The following is a 17,462-nucleotide window of genomic DNA, read 5'->3' on the forward strand; positions in this document are numbered from 1 at the left end:
CTGGAGGAAACAAACCTTATCTCCCTGACTCTGCCATGTTTGCCCAAATGATATTGACCATTACTTTCACAGAGATGCAGTTGGGTCCCCTAGGATATCAGCATTGTGGTCCTTCTGCCTTCTTTGTTGTTTCCAGGAAGCCTGGTACTAGGGAGCTGACTCTTGGGAGACTTATAAGTGTGTTTATAGTTCTTCAGAGCTGTGATGTCAGTAATAGTATACCCAGCCAATCACTGCACTCTGCAGGTGAGGGCCTCCTGCAGATACCATCTTATCAGGAGGTTCGTTCTGTACAATATAGGAAACAGACCTTTAGTGTGGCGGCACCTACCCTGTGGAATTCCCTCCCCTTAAATATTAGGCAGGCACCATCTCTGCTATCTTTTCGGCGCCTTTTGAAGACTTTCCTCTTCCAACAAGCCTTTTAAGTTGAGACCTATCCCAGTCTGCGTCTGTTAGAATTGCTTTTAATGTGTCTTTTAATATGTTTTTAACTCTTTTTTTTAAACATGTTTTTTAAGTTTTTTTTTAATGTTTTTAACGTTGTTTTGTCTTAATGTATTTTAAGGTCTTTTTATGATGTTTTAAAGTGTTTTTAGTGTTTCTGTTTGCCTCCCTGGGCTCCTGCTGGAAGGAAGGGCGGGGTATAAATAAAATAATAAATAAATAAATAAAATAATAGGTAGGTATTCTGGGGTGACAGTCATTCAAGATTAATTGCCAATTATTGTGTAAGGGCACTGTTAGCTGGGCTGGTTCTGTGAGTCCTAGCACCTACGTTAGCTTTCAGCTAAGATTATTTTATATTCTGAATGAGCATTTGAGGTAGCAGGGTGTTCAGAAGCTTGGCCTAGAGGCGCCTCAGAAAGCAACAGACAAATAATTTTCCACATCTTGAGGTTTCTGGCAGTGGTATCTTATCTGAAAATATACTTGCAGATCTGGCATCTAATTGACACCTAGTCACAAAGGATGACCATGTTCTGGGCAGTTTCTCTTTTCTGGACATCTTTGGAATGTAGGCATAATTGTGCAAAATTCAGTTTCTTTTTAAAACAACACCTTGGAAAGCTTTTCTTATCTCTCAAATGAATGATTAATTCATATAGGAGAAAACCCCTTCCAAGAAAGAAAGTCAAGTCAAATGTTGATAGCGGGTTTGATTAAGAGTATTTGTTTCTCTGGTCTTTAATCAATACTGCTTGGGTGTTTTCCTTACTACAGGTTATTCCAAAAGATTATAAGACTATGGCTGCATTGGCAAAAGCCATAGAGAAGAATGTGCTTTTTGCTCATCTTGATGATAATGAAAGGAGGTAGGAAATCTGTTAACTTCTATATTTAAATAAATAGAATTAATTGAACAGCCTGTAGAAGGGATGACTTTCAATATAAAGAGGCTGACTGTGATCCAGATTTTGGCCCCATACATAATGTTTAATATAAATACAATACAACTTCCCCAGAATTTGCCTGGACGGGCCGGTTTAGTTGCATTGAAAGATTTTAGAATCCCCACTTCAGAAGTTTTGGGGGCTGGAAGTGGCAAAATACCTATAATGTACTCTACATTCACACAATTCTTTGTATTAGTACCAAATTAGTTGGAGGCAAGGAGAAGAGGGAAATGTTGAACAACTAGTTCATTCTGATGTAGTCAGTGCTGATGTCATATTTACATTGCCTCTGTCTGTGAATATGGAAAGAGAAAAATAACCTGAAGTTTAATTCAGCGAACCTAATGCTTTTGAGAACATTGAGCAGTCCTGCTCTAGAGATTCACCTCCCTGATAATTGCATGCTAACCTTGTCAGTATTAACACAACCATGCAAGGTATTAAATATTCTGCTGACTAATTCTGAAATCTTTTTTCAGTGATATTTTTGATGCCATGTTCCCAGTCACCTATATTGCTGGCGAGACTGTGATACAGCAAGGCAAGTGATTATGTTTGTGATGTTGGTAAAAAAAAAAGTACTTGGCCTGTGAAGCATTGAAGTTGTGCAATTGTTTGCTGTTGATTTCATCCACAAGATTTGCTAAGAAGATCCTAAATATAGAATTCAACAAGCTAGTTTTGCAGGTGTGGGGAAATATTTTTTGGACCAAGAGCTGCTTATAGTTTAGGAGGGACTGTAACTTAATGGCAGAGCACATATTTGGAATGCAGATGGTCCCATGTGCAATTCCTGCCTTTTCCAGGTAGAGCTAGAAATGACCCTGCCTGAAACCCTTGAGAACTGGTGCCAATCAGTATCAACAGTACTGGGACTAATGGTCTAATGCAGCTTCCTCTGTTCCTACCCCAGTGGAAAGCTGTTTGGGGCTATGTTCCAGTAATGGGCAGGGCCAGTGGTGCACACAGTCACACACACCTTAATAAAAAGAGACACATTGCTCATCCCTTCTCCGCTGATCCATATAGGAGGAGATGAATATTTTAATTCTCATTATGGCATGCTGCACAGGGAGTTTTAAACATATCTCCATCTAGCATTCTGCAATGCGGAAGAAAACTGGGTCCTCCCTAGCTTCTCAATTGATTTGTGCAGATCACTTGAGTAGCTAGGGAGAGCCCAATTTTCATTCCCATCACAGTGTGCCACAATCAGGAAGAAAACATCCCCCCATTTGAGCTGCATGGATCAGTTGTGCGGCAGCAATTATTTTCTTCTCAATCATAGTATGCTGGGTGATGAGGTTTAAATCTCCCCACTCAGTGAATGCATATGGAAAAACCCATTCTGATTTTACAGGGTCTCCAACAAATGAGGGTTCCCAGTGATGAGGGGGCTTAGCCTGGGACCATGTCGGCAGGGCAGAGATTCCCATCTTTGCAGTATTGCTTGCATATGGTTTCTCCCCCCCCCCCAGTGTAGCCATTGAGTGTTTCCTCATTAATATTTTGGTCAGATGAAAATTTTCTGCTAGGAGTTGCTTTTGCAATAGGGCCTTGATCAAGATGAATTAACATAGTTTAGCTACCCTTAACTACCTTGTCATACTGATAGCTGTGGCCAAATAGTTTCATCATTTTAATAATACTTAGGTAATCATAATTTTAACAAATATCTTTGACCATAAAATTAAAAGAAAGTGTGGTTATTCCAAATAAATGCAGACTACACAGCAGTAATAATGTGTATGGATGTAGTCTTGTGTTGGTTGGTGCTAGAACTTAAGAGGTGGATATTTAACTCCTGCAATGCTTTCCTAAGCCAATAGTTGTTTCTCAAACTTGTCTTTTAAAAATTTTCTGTAGGTGATGAAGGGGATAACTTCTATGTTGTTGATCAAGGAGAAATGGATGTAAGTTTTTTCTAAATTATATATTAATCAAGTGCTCCTGAATTTTTAGCACATATAATGCTTCACATGGGCAATAAAGTGAAAATGAGATATGTCCATGTTCTTGCATATCGGTCAAAGAAATATTAGGGGCCTGGGTTTTCTCCCACCATGGTTAACTCTTTCCCCTGCCCTTTCTAAACCCTATTTATTTAATATTTTAAGTAGAAATAGATATACAATTTCATTAAAACAGCAAAGCATACAATTCAAATCACACTACAACAGCCACTTTGAATAAGTCAAATACAATAAAATTCAGTAACAAAAACATACCATAAGCTGGTGGTCAGGCTAAACTGAGACTCTGAAATATGTCTGTGTACTACAAAATCCAAAAGAAGAGGTTTTCAGAGTCTTTGTTGCTAATTGTATTTTCATTTACATATTGAAACTGCTTTTCTAGTGCTCAAAGTAGGGTAGAAGTGATTATAAACATATTAACAGTATAATCCTTTATATGCTTACTCAGAAGCAAGTCCCACTGAGTTCAGTGGAGTTTATTCCCAAGTGTAAGATTTCTGCCTTAAGATCTCAAAACAAATTGCTAGTACCTGGCACACTAGGTAACCTGTTCAATAAATCACTTGATAACTTGATTGTTATGCAGAAGCTGAGCAAATGGTGTTTAATGATAGGGTTTTTTTCAAAACAGAAACAGAACGTCTTGGCACATGTGTTTTATGAAACATTACTGTGAAAAGTGATTACAGTATTATCCAAACTGGAATATTCAACCAATTTTGAAATATTCCATCCCATATTTTCTGACATGAACATCAATATATCGGGGCTTCTGAGCTATATTTGCAGCAAAATTCCTGCCCTTGTTCAGTTTTGTGTATTGCTTCCTTAGGTATATGTTAACAATGAATGGGCCACCAGTGTTGGGGAAGGGGGCAGCTTTGGAGAACTTGCACTGATCTATGGAACACCCCGAGCAGCAACTGTCAAAGCAAAAACTAATGTGAAACTGTGGGGTATTGATAGAGACAGCTATAGAAGAATCCTTATGGTAAGTATTTTTAATGTTCTGAAAGAAATGAATATGAGAAGGATTGTGGCTTTTTTGCTGTTGTATTATAACTGAAGTCTTCATGAATCACCATAAGCTTATTGGAATTTGTAAGAAGGGGTGGGCCCCCTGGCCAGATGTGCCTACACACCTGGTCCTCCACTGTTCAACAGGGAACAGCTGAGAGGGGAAAGGACTTTGTTGTGCATAGTGTACAATTGTAACTCCTTCCTGTGCAAGACGATCAAAGCAGAGAAGAGAACGTCTCAGGAGGCTTGCGTTTGCAAAAATGCAAAAAGTTGGTTATGCATTTTGCAATTCATGTATAGTGTGAATTTTTGGGATGCAATTGCGTAAAATAGATGCAAGGTAGTTCAGCTGTAATGCAGTTCAGCTGTGCATTGACCTTATTTGTATTCTTTTTTAAAAAAATGTGTGTGTGTATGTGTGTGTGTGTATATATATATATGCACGAGCATGCAATGCATTCCGGTTATCTGGACAAAGCCAGTCGTCTTCTGGAATTACTGAGTTTTTTGCCTTTTGCACAGTCAGGACAGAGAAGGTGTAAAAATGACAACAGAACACAAAACTTTGCAGAAAATGAAAGGTGTAACTTGAGTCAGGTTGCTGAGAATTAAATATATGCCTCCGTTTCCAAAGAAAAAAGTTTGTGTGTGAGGGGTGTGTAATTAGGCCTGGGTGTGCCCACAGCTGGAATGTGACCCAAACAGCTTTCCCGGGGGTAATGTACACCTCAGACTGAAAAAAGTTCCCCATCCTGTTGTAAGGTCAATACCGTGTTCCATAGTTGTAAGGGTGTGATCCGCTACCATTTAACACTTTTTAAAGTTGTATTGATTTCAGTGACAGAAATTTAAGTTTTTAGAATAGAAGCTCAAATGTAAAACATCAAAGCAACATCTAAAACTAATTTTAAAATTAGCTCAAGAGAACTGCATTTATACTTGAAGCTTAGTTTCCAGAAGACTACTGCCCACAGGGTGTTCTGAGTGATAAATATGGATAAAGGAGAGACAGATTTTCCTTCACACACTGATAATGAAATCCATGCGTTTTTAGTTTACTAAATCTCAGCCGAGCTTTTTTAACTGAAGTGTTTTTAATGAAGAAAAGGTGCCACCTGTAAAATTGAACAAACTGACACTTCAATAAAAGTAAACATTTTTGCTGCTTACTTTGTCATAAATGCTAAAAGTGACCTGATTGGGATGTATGGACTGATAGGCTTCTCAAAGACTCTGCCACTGATATACATGCATGGATTTTGAGCTGTACAGCTAAACCATTCAGGTGGAGCTATGTAGTGGCCTGTACAGGTACAAGCTTTTTCTGTATTGCTCCTGTAGACATCATTAAAACAAAATAACTAATTTGTGAAATTAGATAGCCTGGCAAATTGATCCAACATAAGCACTCTCCTTTTTTTGGCTTAATAATATGTAGCCTCATGCATAAACTAATTTTAATAAGCAGCTTTCTAAAATAGTAAAAATCAAGGGTTCTATCCAACATCATGCAAGTGGAGTTCTCATGCAGTGGGACTTCCCCTTCCCCTCTTTCTTCCATATGCCCCCTCAAATCTGCTTTAGAGGGCCCCTTAGCTCTCTGGAGCAGATCTTGAGGGTGCATGGGGGATGAGAGGAAGTCTTGTGTGAGTAAAACACAGCTAAATACCACCCCAACTATTCATTAGAAATGAATAGTTTGAGTTTCTTTGGGCCCTTTGACCCTATTTCTCAAATAATTTGTGTTTGCATAGCAGTTCTTCTGTCATCTACTTTCCATAGCCACTGACACCTATAAATAGATCAGTCCCTGGTTGTTCACAGCTTTGGCTGTAAGCCATGAATATATAAAGTATGTTATTGTTATTTACACTAATTTGTTCTTTCATGGAAACATAACATTTAGCAAGAGGTTACTGGCAAGGTAGATGGATGAATAGATCTACTGGCAGTAGATTGTGAATGGACAGAAGAAAACCCTAATTGATCAACCCATGAAATGTATTGCTACAGGATATTGTATGGAATCCAGCGTTGCACAAGTGGTCTTTCACTCAATTAATGGGACTTCACCTTCCTCCCTTCCCTCCTGCACCCACCCAAAGTCTTCTGCAGAAGATCCCCCAAACCTAAAACAGATTTTGAGGGTGCACAGAGGGCTGCAGGAGGGAAGTGACAAAGGTAAAGTCCCATTGTGTGAGCTAAAGTTCACACATGGACAGTGTTGGATGCAGTCCATTGTGGTGACTATTTGTGTGCAAACCTATACAGGTATACTTGGAAGTAAGTCCAGTAAATTCAGTAGGGGCTTACTCCTAGATAAGTGGATATAGGAGAGCAGTCTTAATGTTGGAGATTATAAGCCAACCTAGCTATGATTGAAAACTGTGTGTTTCCAGGAAGTATAGGGCTTATATGAGATAGGTATACACAAGAGATTAACCTTTAAGGCTATGTTCCTAAGCATACTTAACTGGGAGTAAATCCCATTAAACTCAGAAAGAATTATGAGTAGACATGAATAGAATTGCATTGTGAACGTTTCTATGCCCTATCCAGTTTTTCTTGGTATTCTAAGATGTTAAGCAGAAGAGTAATTTTCAGATCCATTTGTGCGTGTTTTCTCCCAGGGTAGCACATTGAGAAAGAGAAAGATGTATGAAGAATTTCTTAGTAAAGTGTCAATATTAGGTGAGTATGAAGAATTTTTCAGCATCAATATTAGATGTTTCTGTGACCGTTAGAGGGAATATTGATTGCGCTCATCTTGCTTTGTTTGTTACTCTTCTAAATTTTGTTAGTGCTACAAAGCGGGCTTTCTTTCTTGCATGTATGTTGCCATAAACAGAGACAAAAATTCAGGGAACTAATTGCTACTGGTGACTTAAAGCAGTAAGCCTGATGATTACTCCAGGTTGCAGAATAGAGGAGAAAGCAGGCTTCTTATCCCAATGTGTGCTTCTGTATGTAGGACCTAGCTGCCACCTTCTTAAATCCTTTTTTCAACACAGCAGTCTCATTTGTTATCCTACCTGTCCTCCTATTCTTTATTTTTTCCACAACTGTTTTCAATGTATTCCTTAATCCCAACCCCTCCCCCATTCTTACTTTTTACTAATTTCTACTCAGTAGCCTTTCCCCCATTTCCTTTCAGTTGAACTCTTTTTTTTCTACCACTTTCTGTTCCTTATGTCTTTTCACTCTTTCTCAAATATCCCTTCTTCAGAACATGGCTTAATTTGGGCTAAGACACTGCTCCAGAATCTTTCTGTGCTGGGTCTTGTTTCCTAGCTGTAGCAGCTGTGTGTGAGGAGGTTGCATGCTTTGCCTTCCTTAAACCACAGGGCTAAGAGGATCCCTGGCTTATTCAGCTGGTGATGGCCTATCCTGGCATTTGTCAGGTGCAAATGCTCAGTAATTTCTATCTTCTAGTGTACGCAGAGTACGCATTCTTAAACTTTAACACCAGTATCCTGTGTCAAGAAAATTGTAACAAACTTTTAACTTTTCCTCTCTTTTTTAAAAGGACAAACCCATTTGTTTGAATTGATTGGTTTGTTTGAGATAGAGAAGAATGTATGGGAAAACTAAAAATACCCACACCAAAATAATTTTGGCCTTGTTTCAGAGAACTTTCCCTGGATTTATATAGGTAGACAAAAGTTCAACCAAATTATCTTTCTTCATTTCTATGGGTTTCCTTCTGAGCGTTTACTGTAGTGTTGCACCAATTCTGAATGTGAATGAAAGAAAGGATTTTCACGTTGCTCCTGAAAAGCGTTGCAGATACGAGGGCTGTTCGTCATTATTGCTAGCATGTACTGTCTGCTAGCATGCACCTCAAGTGCTGTAAAGCACTGTGACCACACTTTGGATATTGTTTCCCTGTTGAAATGCAATGCTTAAAACTACAGCTGCCAAATGATGAAATGTGATAGATTTGATTAAATTGTTCATGGCAGTAGGAGAGATTATGGTGGAATAGGTTGCTGTATGAATGCAGGTGGGAGCAGCAGATTCCTATGTGAGCTGAACAGGTGACCTAATCCTAAATCTTGGGAATACATTAAAATAAGCTAAATAGTTTATCTTTATTTAGAATCCCTTGACAAATGGGAGCGTCTCACAGTAGCTGATGCTTTAGAGCCAGTACAATTTGAAGATGGACAAAAGATTGTGGTGCAGGGAGAACCAGGAGATGAGTTCTTCATTATACTAGAGGTGAGTATTTTAACATGCTTTGCTGCAATTGGCTACTTGCAACTATATTTGTCTCATTTATTTCAATTACTTGTCATCCTTCCTCATCCTGGTGTTCAGATGTTTTGGACTATGGCTGTCAACATGACAGAAGTTGTACTCAAATAATATCTAGAGGGCACCAGGTTGGAGAATGCTCCTCTATATGATATGTGAATTCTATTTTTGTAAAAAAAAAATCATGTACAAATACCAGTGCATGATTGCACAAATACTGTTCTCTGGATGTAAAAAAATGCATTTGCAAATTCCTTTCTGTGGTAACAGATTTGATCGTAGTTGGACAATGTCTCCTTTCAAAATCCTGATACAGCAGAATTTATACATGTAGGAATGTTTTGTTTAATTGTGAAATGTGCTTTTGGATGGTGTATGTTGGCTGTGGGGAACCTTTTGCCCTCTAGATATTGCTGAACTACAACTCTAGTCAGCCCCAGCAAGCATGGCCAATGGCTAGGGATTATGGGAGTTGTAGTTCAGCAACATCTGGAGGACAAAAGGTCCAGACACATATGTTCTTTCACTAGGTGTCTTAGATGTAAATGGGACAGGATAAGCCAGGTAATTTAATGGGGAAGCGTCTGCTTTCTAAGTCATGAAACTTGCTTTTGCATATAATTGGTAAAGCAAACTGAGCCACTAACCCTTTAATTCATTTAAAGGGTACAGCTGCTGTGTTACAACGCAGGTCAGAGCATGAAGAATTCGTTGAAGTGGGCAGACTTGCGCCATCTGATTATTTTGGTGAGTTTTATTTCTGTTTAAGTTGATAATGTTCTTTAAATACGTAAAACCTAGGCCAGTGCAGATGACATAATGGTATTTTTGTAAAAAACACACCCTTTGTCCCTTAGCTTCTCTTCCCTCTCTTCCTTTCCATCTCATGAGGCCACAGAAGCACATAAACTCATAATACTGCCCTTCCCAGAGTGGAACTTGAATCATGGGATCACACTGTGCAGTAAGAAAATACCGAAATCAATTTGATTATATTTAACCCATGACACAAAAGCTACAGAGAAAAAATTGTGCATAATTGAGTAATTCAGTAGTTTAGTAACAGTTGGAACAAGCCTCAGAGCAAAACAGATTTCAAGTTGAATCATGGGTGTGCAACATATTTGATCATATTTGTATGATTAAATCATGACTTAATAAGCCAGGATATGCATAACCTTCATGTGCCCACACACAGCCCCTTTGCTCCCCCCTTCATGTGAGCAGGGAAGACATCATGAATAGCTTCCAGACAAGCCAGGATTCAGAAGCTGGTTTTAAACCATGGTTGGTTTCTGCATCGTAACTGTGCTAACTAAAACTTTGGTTTGGTATATCAGAAATACTATTGCATTGTATTAACTAAATAAATTGGTGTTTTATTTTTATTACCTGCTGTAAGATAGATTTATTTATTTAAAATATTTTTATCCTGCCCTTCTACCCTATAATAGGGCCCTCAGGGCGGCTTACAATAAAATCAAACACATATATAATAATATTGTACACAATAAAGATCACAAAAACATTAAAATAAAATAAAATACATTAAATACAATTAAAATTCATAACATACAACACACACACACACACACACACACACACACACACACACACACACACACACACACACACACACACACAGGGGAGTGGTACTGAAGGGACTAAAGAGGTAAAATTAAAATGGAAGGCTAAAATCAGGCTGTACCTTCAGTCGCTCTCAAAGGCTGTCTGGAATGAGATGGTTTTCAGAAGTCTCTGGAAAACCATCAGGGAGGGAGCAGAGCGGGCTTGTTGGGGTAGGGTATTCCAAAGCTGGGGGGCCACAGCTGAAAAGGCTCTCTCCCACGTGCCTGTCAGTCTAGCATCTTTCATTCTAGGCACCGAGACCAGATGCAGATGATCTTAAATCCTGGGCAGGTACATACGGGAGTAAGCTTCCCTCAGGTACATTGGTCCAAGGCCATTAGGGCTTTAAAGGTCAGAACCAGCACTTTGAATTGGGCCCGGAAGCAAATTGGGAGCCAGTGGAGTCGATAAAGCACAGAGCTGATACGCTCCCTGCGTCGTGCTCCAGTTAACATCCTGGCTGCTGCATTTTGAAACTGTAATTTCTGAACCATTTTCAAAGGCAGCCCCACATAGAGATTGAGAATTGATTGAGATTGAGAATAAGATTGAGAATAGGAAGTACTACCCATCATAGGAAATACTAAAAAAAGGCCTGAAGTGGAAACCTTGAATGTTGATTAGATGTAACATTTCTGGAAATGCTGAAATGGGGAAAAGCTGTTTTGTTTCTTTGCAGTACTTGTTTTCTTATCAGTTTTAAACTTCTTTAAGAACATCCTAAACTTCTTTAAAAACATTAAAAATAACTTAGCACATAAAATTGTACTGTTTGATACATTAAAACAGTATATTACTCTGCTGCTAAAAGAACTGCACTGGCTGCTCATTATCTATCAGGCCAAGTTCAGGGTTCTGGTTTTGGTGTACAAGCCCTATACAGCTTGGGATCAGGACATCTGAAAGATTTTCTTACCCCTTATATACCCAATCTATCACTGTGTTCTGCAGGTGAGGGCCTCCTGCAGATACCATCTTATCAGGAGGGCCGTTCCGCACAACATCGGAAGTGGATCTTTAGTGTTGTGGCACCGACACTTTGGAATTCCCTTCCTTTCAATATTAGACAGGCACCATCTCTGTTTTGGCACCTACTGAAGACCTTCCTCTTTCAACAAGCCTTTTAAGTAGAGACCTTATCTCAGTCTGCATCTGTGTTGGAATTGCTTTTTAAGATGTTTTTAAAGCTGTTTTTTAAAGATGCTTTGTTTTAATATGTTTTAAAGTCTTTTGTTTAAGATGTTTTAGAGTGGTGTTAGTGTGTTTGCTGCCCTAGGCCCCTTCTAGGAGAAAGGGAGGGATATAAATGTAATAAATAAATAGTATAAAAGTATAAATGCCTTAGCTTTATTTAAACAGTAACTGCAAATATACCCAATGTTACAACTGGAGCAGGAAGCTGCTGACCCTAAGGTACCAAACATTTTTTTTTCTAATTGGGAAAAATAGAAGTTTAAAACAGAAACCACCAGTATAGTAACAAACAAAAGGAAATTATCATTTAAGTTTAAAAATGGTCTCTTCTCCACACTCAACATTATCCAGCAACAGAGGAAACAATACAAAAAATCTGCAACACCATGAGGCAACAGTGGAATGGTCTATAGACACCGCAGGCATTTATACCTCTTTAATAATGTTTCCAGCTCTCAAGAAGTAATGGGTTGTATCCTACAATGTTGCTTCACTGACAGAACAGGGCAGGGAGGGGAGGCATTTCTAGTGATTTCCCCCCCTTGCTACACACACACATTGCCCTCAAGTCTCCTCCCCAAGTCTGCTCTGGAGTGATATACTCCTTCCAAAAATAGAGCAATACCATTGGATGCAAACAATTTTTATCTCTGGCTTGTTCATGCCGTTGTCAATAAATCAGGCTATTAATTTAAACCAGGGCTGGGGACCTTTGGCCCACAGGCTAAATTTGTCCCGGCACAGGTCCCAATTTGGTTGTTTTCCCCAAACCACCCCTACTGCCTAATAGCTCTCATATATGACATCAGGTGTGAAGCAGGTAGAGATGCAGCTGGGTTGGCCGCTTGGCCAAGTTCCCCACAGGAAGTCCTCCTTGTATAGCAGTTCCCATGCACTCAACAACCCTGGCTATCAGACACCTGGGAGGCACTGCACACAACATGTCCCATTCACCTGTCAGTTGACCCATGAGTAAGGCCAGATAACAGTCTGCCCTGCCAGGTCACCAAGGGTCTCCACCCAGATTTAAACTTTAGAATAACATTGGACTCCTTTGACATTGTCGTGCACAGAGGCTGCAATTGGATGAGATGATGATTCATGGTCTGACATGACAAGAATGAGCCCAGCCTCTTCTGGGTTTGTATGCTTTTGCCTCCACCTCCTCCAGCATGGTCATGAAGAGGAGATTGGAAAGTTCTGTGCCTGCTTTAGGTTAACCACAGTTAGCATGTTATCTGAACCCTAAATTGTAGTAAATTACAATTAACTATGATTAGTGAAAACAAACATTTTCATAAACTGTTTGAAGTTGATTTGTTTCCACTAACCATAGTTAAAATTAATCAGTTTGACCAGGTTTGAACAACTCTGCAAGCCGAAGTAAATGTAGAACTCCTCATGATCACATGTGAGGCTGGGAAGAGGCTAGGGTTGTTCTTATAATACAGAACTATGGCTTAGCATGGCATCTAAACAAGCCCAGAATAAATGTCATGTAATGTGCTGCTGCGACAGGTGGAGTAAAAATACCTTAACTACCAAATATTGGGCGATATCCAATTGTGTCAGTTCACAAGTAGAACAGACTTCCACTTGTACTCGTGCCCATCCCTCACATCTGCTTCAGAGGAATGGGGGACCCCTCAGAGCAGATTGGGTTGATGCTGGAAGCTATGCAGATCTGCTCACGCAAATGTTGGAGTTCACGTGATGTAGATTACTTTACAATAAAGTGCATGTAAAACTTTTAAAAGCATGCCCTAAAAAGCATTTCAATAATTCTAAAAGAGACTGTTTTTTCCCTCATTTGAGTTTTTCCCCATTTTCCCTCAAATTTGCAATTTTCCACTGGAAAAATGAAGGGGAAGGTCTTGGAAAATAACAGAAAGCGCTCACTTCTCTCTGTCTTTCTGGGCCTTGGCATATCTATCCATAATTCGTAAGGTTGAAATACGTTTACATCATATGATATTTTTGGGATACTTTTATAACAATACTTTTTCTATTTTGCGAGTGTCTGTTGATCAATTTAAAACCACTCTTTACTTTGTCCCCTTTGAAATGATTCTTTCGTTGTTTTTAGGTGAAATAGCTCTGTTGATGAACCGTCCTCGTGCTGCCACCGTTGTTGCTCGTGGCCCATTGAAATGTGTAAAGCTCGACCGGCCCCGATTTGAGCGTGTCTTGGGTCCATGCTCGGATATTCTCAAGCGGAACATCCAGCAGTACAACAGCTTTGTGTCTCTGTCTGTCTGAAGTCTCCCTTCTTCTCAAATACATGCTTCACAGATGCAGACTGCTTTATTACTCTTGTGCAGAGAGCCACATGGCCACTGGCTATTGCAGCTTCCTGTCAGTCTGAGGGAGGGGGAAAAAAGAAATCACTTGCTTTTCGTGGCACCATTTTAAATTTTAGAGCATTTATTTTGGTGCTCCCAATACCATTTAAAATAAATAGAAAATTGTATGGCAACTTTTTGCTGTTACTGCTTCTCTCTGTGCAATGTACAGTGTCCAACTAGAGCAGCGACTGCCATTCCTTCTGCTGGGAAAATCTCCTAGTGCCATGGTTATTGCCATAGATGTAACATAAGGATGTAACAGTGGAGAATTTTTAAGAGGCACACCTTTCTCAGCTGGCGAGTCCTATATTTCTTTTAGGTTATGGTCACTTTCTACTGTACTTCTTAGACAGAAAAACTTACCCTCTCAGCTCAACTTCTCAGCATAAATGTTCTGGATATGGTTATCTTTGGTTTGGTTTACTGAGATCAGTTCCTAGTAAAACTACAGTTAGAAGTTTGATAGTTTGGTGCACCTGTATGCATTTCAGTTGGTTCAAGATAACTTGGTTATTGTTTGTCAGGTTTTTGTGTACAAGCCTTTTTTTTCCTGGCAGCTGCTGCCAGTGTTGCTGATATTCTTACCGCAGAGAACCTTTTTTGCATGTTCTCAGTTGTGAATATTCATATTTGCCCCTTCTATTATTTTTTTCTGTGCAGTTTCTTAGCACTCAGCTGATGGCTTAAACACCTAAATATTGGTGTTCACACTGGCATAAGAATTGCACTGCTCCCTAGCTGGTGCCAAATAGTACACCCCATGCAGTGTATGTAGAAGAGGAAACTGAAGGATGTGTCCTGCGTGTTTAGTCTTCTGTCTGCTCCTTCCAAGCGTTGCCTTTGGAACCAGAGAATTCAATGGTTCTGTTGGCATTCAGTTCAGGATGGACTACACAATCCCTGTTAGAAAGATGACAAGAATCTGGCTCATGTGAAAGGCTAAGCAGAAAATCAGTGTCCTGTTTCTTGTTAACTGTTGTTGCTAAATCTCTTTTGTCCATGCAGAAGTTTTAGTAACTTCTAACCTTTTTCAAATATTTGGTCTGAACAACACTTCATTTTGTCGCATATTCTCATACTGGTCTGACAGAATAATTTAAGAAAGTTAACCCTGTTGTCAAGTCTGAAATGTATTTCAGTATTTACCAGGTTTGTGTTACAATATTTTGTGTGCACCTTGTGCTGCCCTCTAGCTTTATGGAATTTCACAGGTGGATAATGTATGGCATTCAGTTTCCTTAAAACATGTAAATTATCTTAAACTAGTGTAGGATTTTATTTGGGAGTGACAGCAAGTATTTTGCATTAGTTCTGCAACTGTTTCTTATTGATACCCCTGCCTCCGCCCAATTCCCTCCCTGCTTTTTTCCAGAAACTGGACCTGGTATACACCTTTCTGACTTGTTGGCTGCTGAGAAGAAAGTTTAAACATGATTAGCAGAGTCTGAGGAATAGGAACCTTAGTATAATAAAACCCTGGGGGAGGGTATTGATATGTCCTCATTTCTAGATACAGATAAAATGTAAAATATACATTGTGAATTACTTCTGTCTGTCCTCTAAAGACCTGGTGAGGATATCAGCCTGAATTCTTCAGGAGTCCATAAATGCTATTTTTCTCTAAGACTTCGTTCAGTTTGAATCTATCCAGGGATTTTTTCCCCCTTATACCCTTGTTATTTTTGAAGCTTGATTTGATCCTTGTTAAAGCACCAAAAAGATTTTAAATCTTATGTAAGCTAGTTAGAGCGCCACAAAAATGCACATTTTTTATATAAGGCTTTTTAATCAAGTTTCACTACTGCGTCTTTTTAGCTTGCTGTTTACTCCCTTTTGTAGTTTTACCAACAAGATTTTAAGATAAACCAGCTATGTCTGAGTTAAATATTAATCACAGTTAAAGCTTTACCTTTGTGTGCAATTTAAACATGTTTGAATCCACAGTTGGTATGGTTTGCCTTAGCTAACATTCAGGGCTTTAGAAGTAATCTTTTTGCTAGGTCACCTTGGCAAATTTAAAACGAACTATTGCCCTGGAGTGCTATAGTCAACCAGAGGACCATTTTTGTATTGTTACCTGACTATAAGTCTGACTTACTGTATGTGCTAATATATTCCTTTTGTTATAGATTGTCCTAATGGCAGGTAAAGCAATAAAATGATTTAAATTCTTAAATGTAATCAGTGTTTTTATTTTACTGTTTTGCAGTAAGTCTCAGGACCAGTGCAGACTAGTCGGGTGGGCTGCATGATTGCTCTTTCCCCACTCTTAACTGATGCTAACCATAACTCAGGTGCATTTCCATAACCTAACATATGAAGGCGGATGGCTTTATAGGTTTTTTTGCTAGATTTACCTTAAGGCATCTACTGCCCTTGAACAGTATAGTCAAGCAGAGGCCTCCTCGAGACCTTTTGCTCATAACTAAAGAATGGTTGGCATTATGTCTGCACTGGCTCTTAAGTTTGTTACCTGCAGTTTACATCTGATAACTCTTTTCATTTCAAGTTAGACTTGTTAAGTTATGGCTTCTTTCCTATTAACTTCCAAGTAAACCTCTGAAGACCATTGTTTATTACATTCTTGAATTAATGTCTGCCACTTGATACTTGAAGTCAGTGAAGCAAATGTGAGTTAGATTTGCTTTTATCTTGCGTATTAGCTCTTTTGAAGGTGGGTGTCTTTAGTAACAGGGTTCATAACTGTCTTTGGCTTCTTGGTATCCCATCACCTCTCTGGCAGAATGAGAGCTCCGTGGGCTGCTTCTCACTTGAACGATCTTTGTTTCATGTGAGTGACTTGTGGGTTAAATAGTTGTGACATGGGATGCAGTCTTCTGTATAGGTGGCTGTAGATGTGAGCTCTCTTTCAGAAATGCCAGGCGTGTGTGAATTTTTGTAGAATAGTTTGCTGCAACTTGGCGAGTAGCACTGCACCTTCTTGAGGCACTCGTTCCACTTTTCTACGCAACTCACCAGTACTGGTAGGCATTGCATGTGTGTATGACAACAATGACACAAATTTAATGAGCTCTTGTGTAAGGTTAGGGTTCTAATACAACTTACTCCAGAATTTCCCTATACTCTGCTTTAGATGTTTGCAACATGTTCAGCTAGCCGTGCCCTTTTGTCGGGACGCGGAATTGGGGTCCCGGGGATTTAGAGTCAGAAGACGAGGGGGAGGGGAGCCCCCTGTCAGACTTGAGCGAAGGAGAAGGAGAGGAATGTCCAGAGATAGGGTTGCCCAGCAACGGAGATCCTGGGAGCGCCAGAGTCTCGGAGCCAACCTTGAAAGTTCACACGCCTCCCCCTCCGCCTGGACCTCCCCTTACGCCCATACCGGAGTCGGAATCTTCAGAAGGAGAGGGGCCAGTGCTTCCCCCCTCACCGCGTACTCGACGATGAGTGAAGAGACAAGAAAGGGGGAGCGGGAGACAGGTGGCCCCTGAGGGGGGATTGAGGCGGAGTGAAAGGCTTCGCGCCCGTTTGGGTCCTACTTAAGAGTTGGGCGGGAAAGTGCACTTCGCTCTGTCAACTATCTTTCCATGTCGCAGGATCTGTAAGTCAGTGGCGCTTTATGAGAAGGCGCAGCGTTTGTGTGGATGTCACTCTAATAAAAACTGAATTGCTTTCACCCACTGGTC

General features: G+C 39.8%; 2 protein-coding genes across 3 annotated transcripts in view; one reads left to right on the top strand and one right to left on the bottom strand.

The window, feature by feature from the left end:
- Positions 1–15,994, top strand: part of PRKAR1A (protein kinase cAMP-dependent type I regulatory subunit alpha) — a 30,850-nt gene extending 14,856 nt beyond the window's left edge. For both annotated transcript variants that reach the window (XM_061615628.1, XM_061615627.1), the window contains 8 exons: positions 1,225–1,316; positions 1,877–1,938; positions 3,264–3,310; positions 4,206–4,364; positions 7,024–7,084; positions 8,493–8,614; positions 9,316–9,397; positions 13,560–15,994. In XM_061615628.1, coding sequence (XP_061471612.1) covers positions 1,225–1,316; positions 1,877–1,938; positions 3,264–3,310; positions 4,206–4,364; positions 7,024–7,084; positions 8,493–8,614; positions 9,316–9,397; positions 13,560–13,732 — 798 coding nt within the window. In that variant the 3' untranslated portion in view covers positions 13,733–15,994. The remainder of the gene's footprint in view (positions 1–1,224; positions 1,317–1,876; positions 1,939–3,263; positions 3,311–4,205; positions 4,365–7,023; positions 7,085–8,492; positions 8,615–9,315; positions 9,398–13,559) is intronic.
- Positions 1–17,462, bottom strand: part of FAM20A (FAM20A golgi associated secretory pathway pseudokinase) — an 89,286-nt gene that overhangs the window by 5,951 nt on the left and 65,873 nt on the right. The gene's annotated exons all lie outside the window — the stretch shown is intronic.

The sequence above is a fragment of the Rhineura floridana genome, chromosome 3 (assembly GCF_030035675.1).
Source record: "Rhineura floridana isolate rRhiFlo1 chromosome 3, rRhiFlo1.hap2, whole genome shotgun sequence".
NCBI lineage: Eukaryota > Metazoa > Chordata > Lepidosauria > Squamata > Rhineuridae > Rhineura > Rhineura floridana.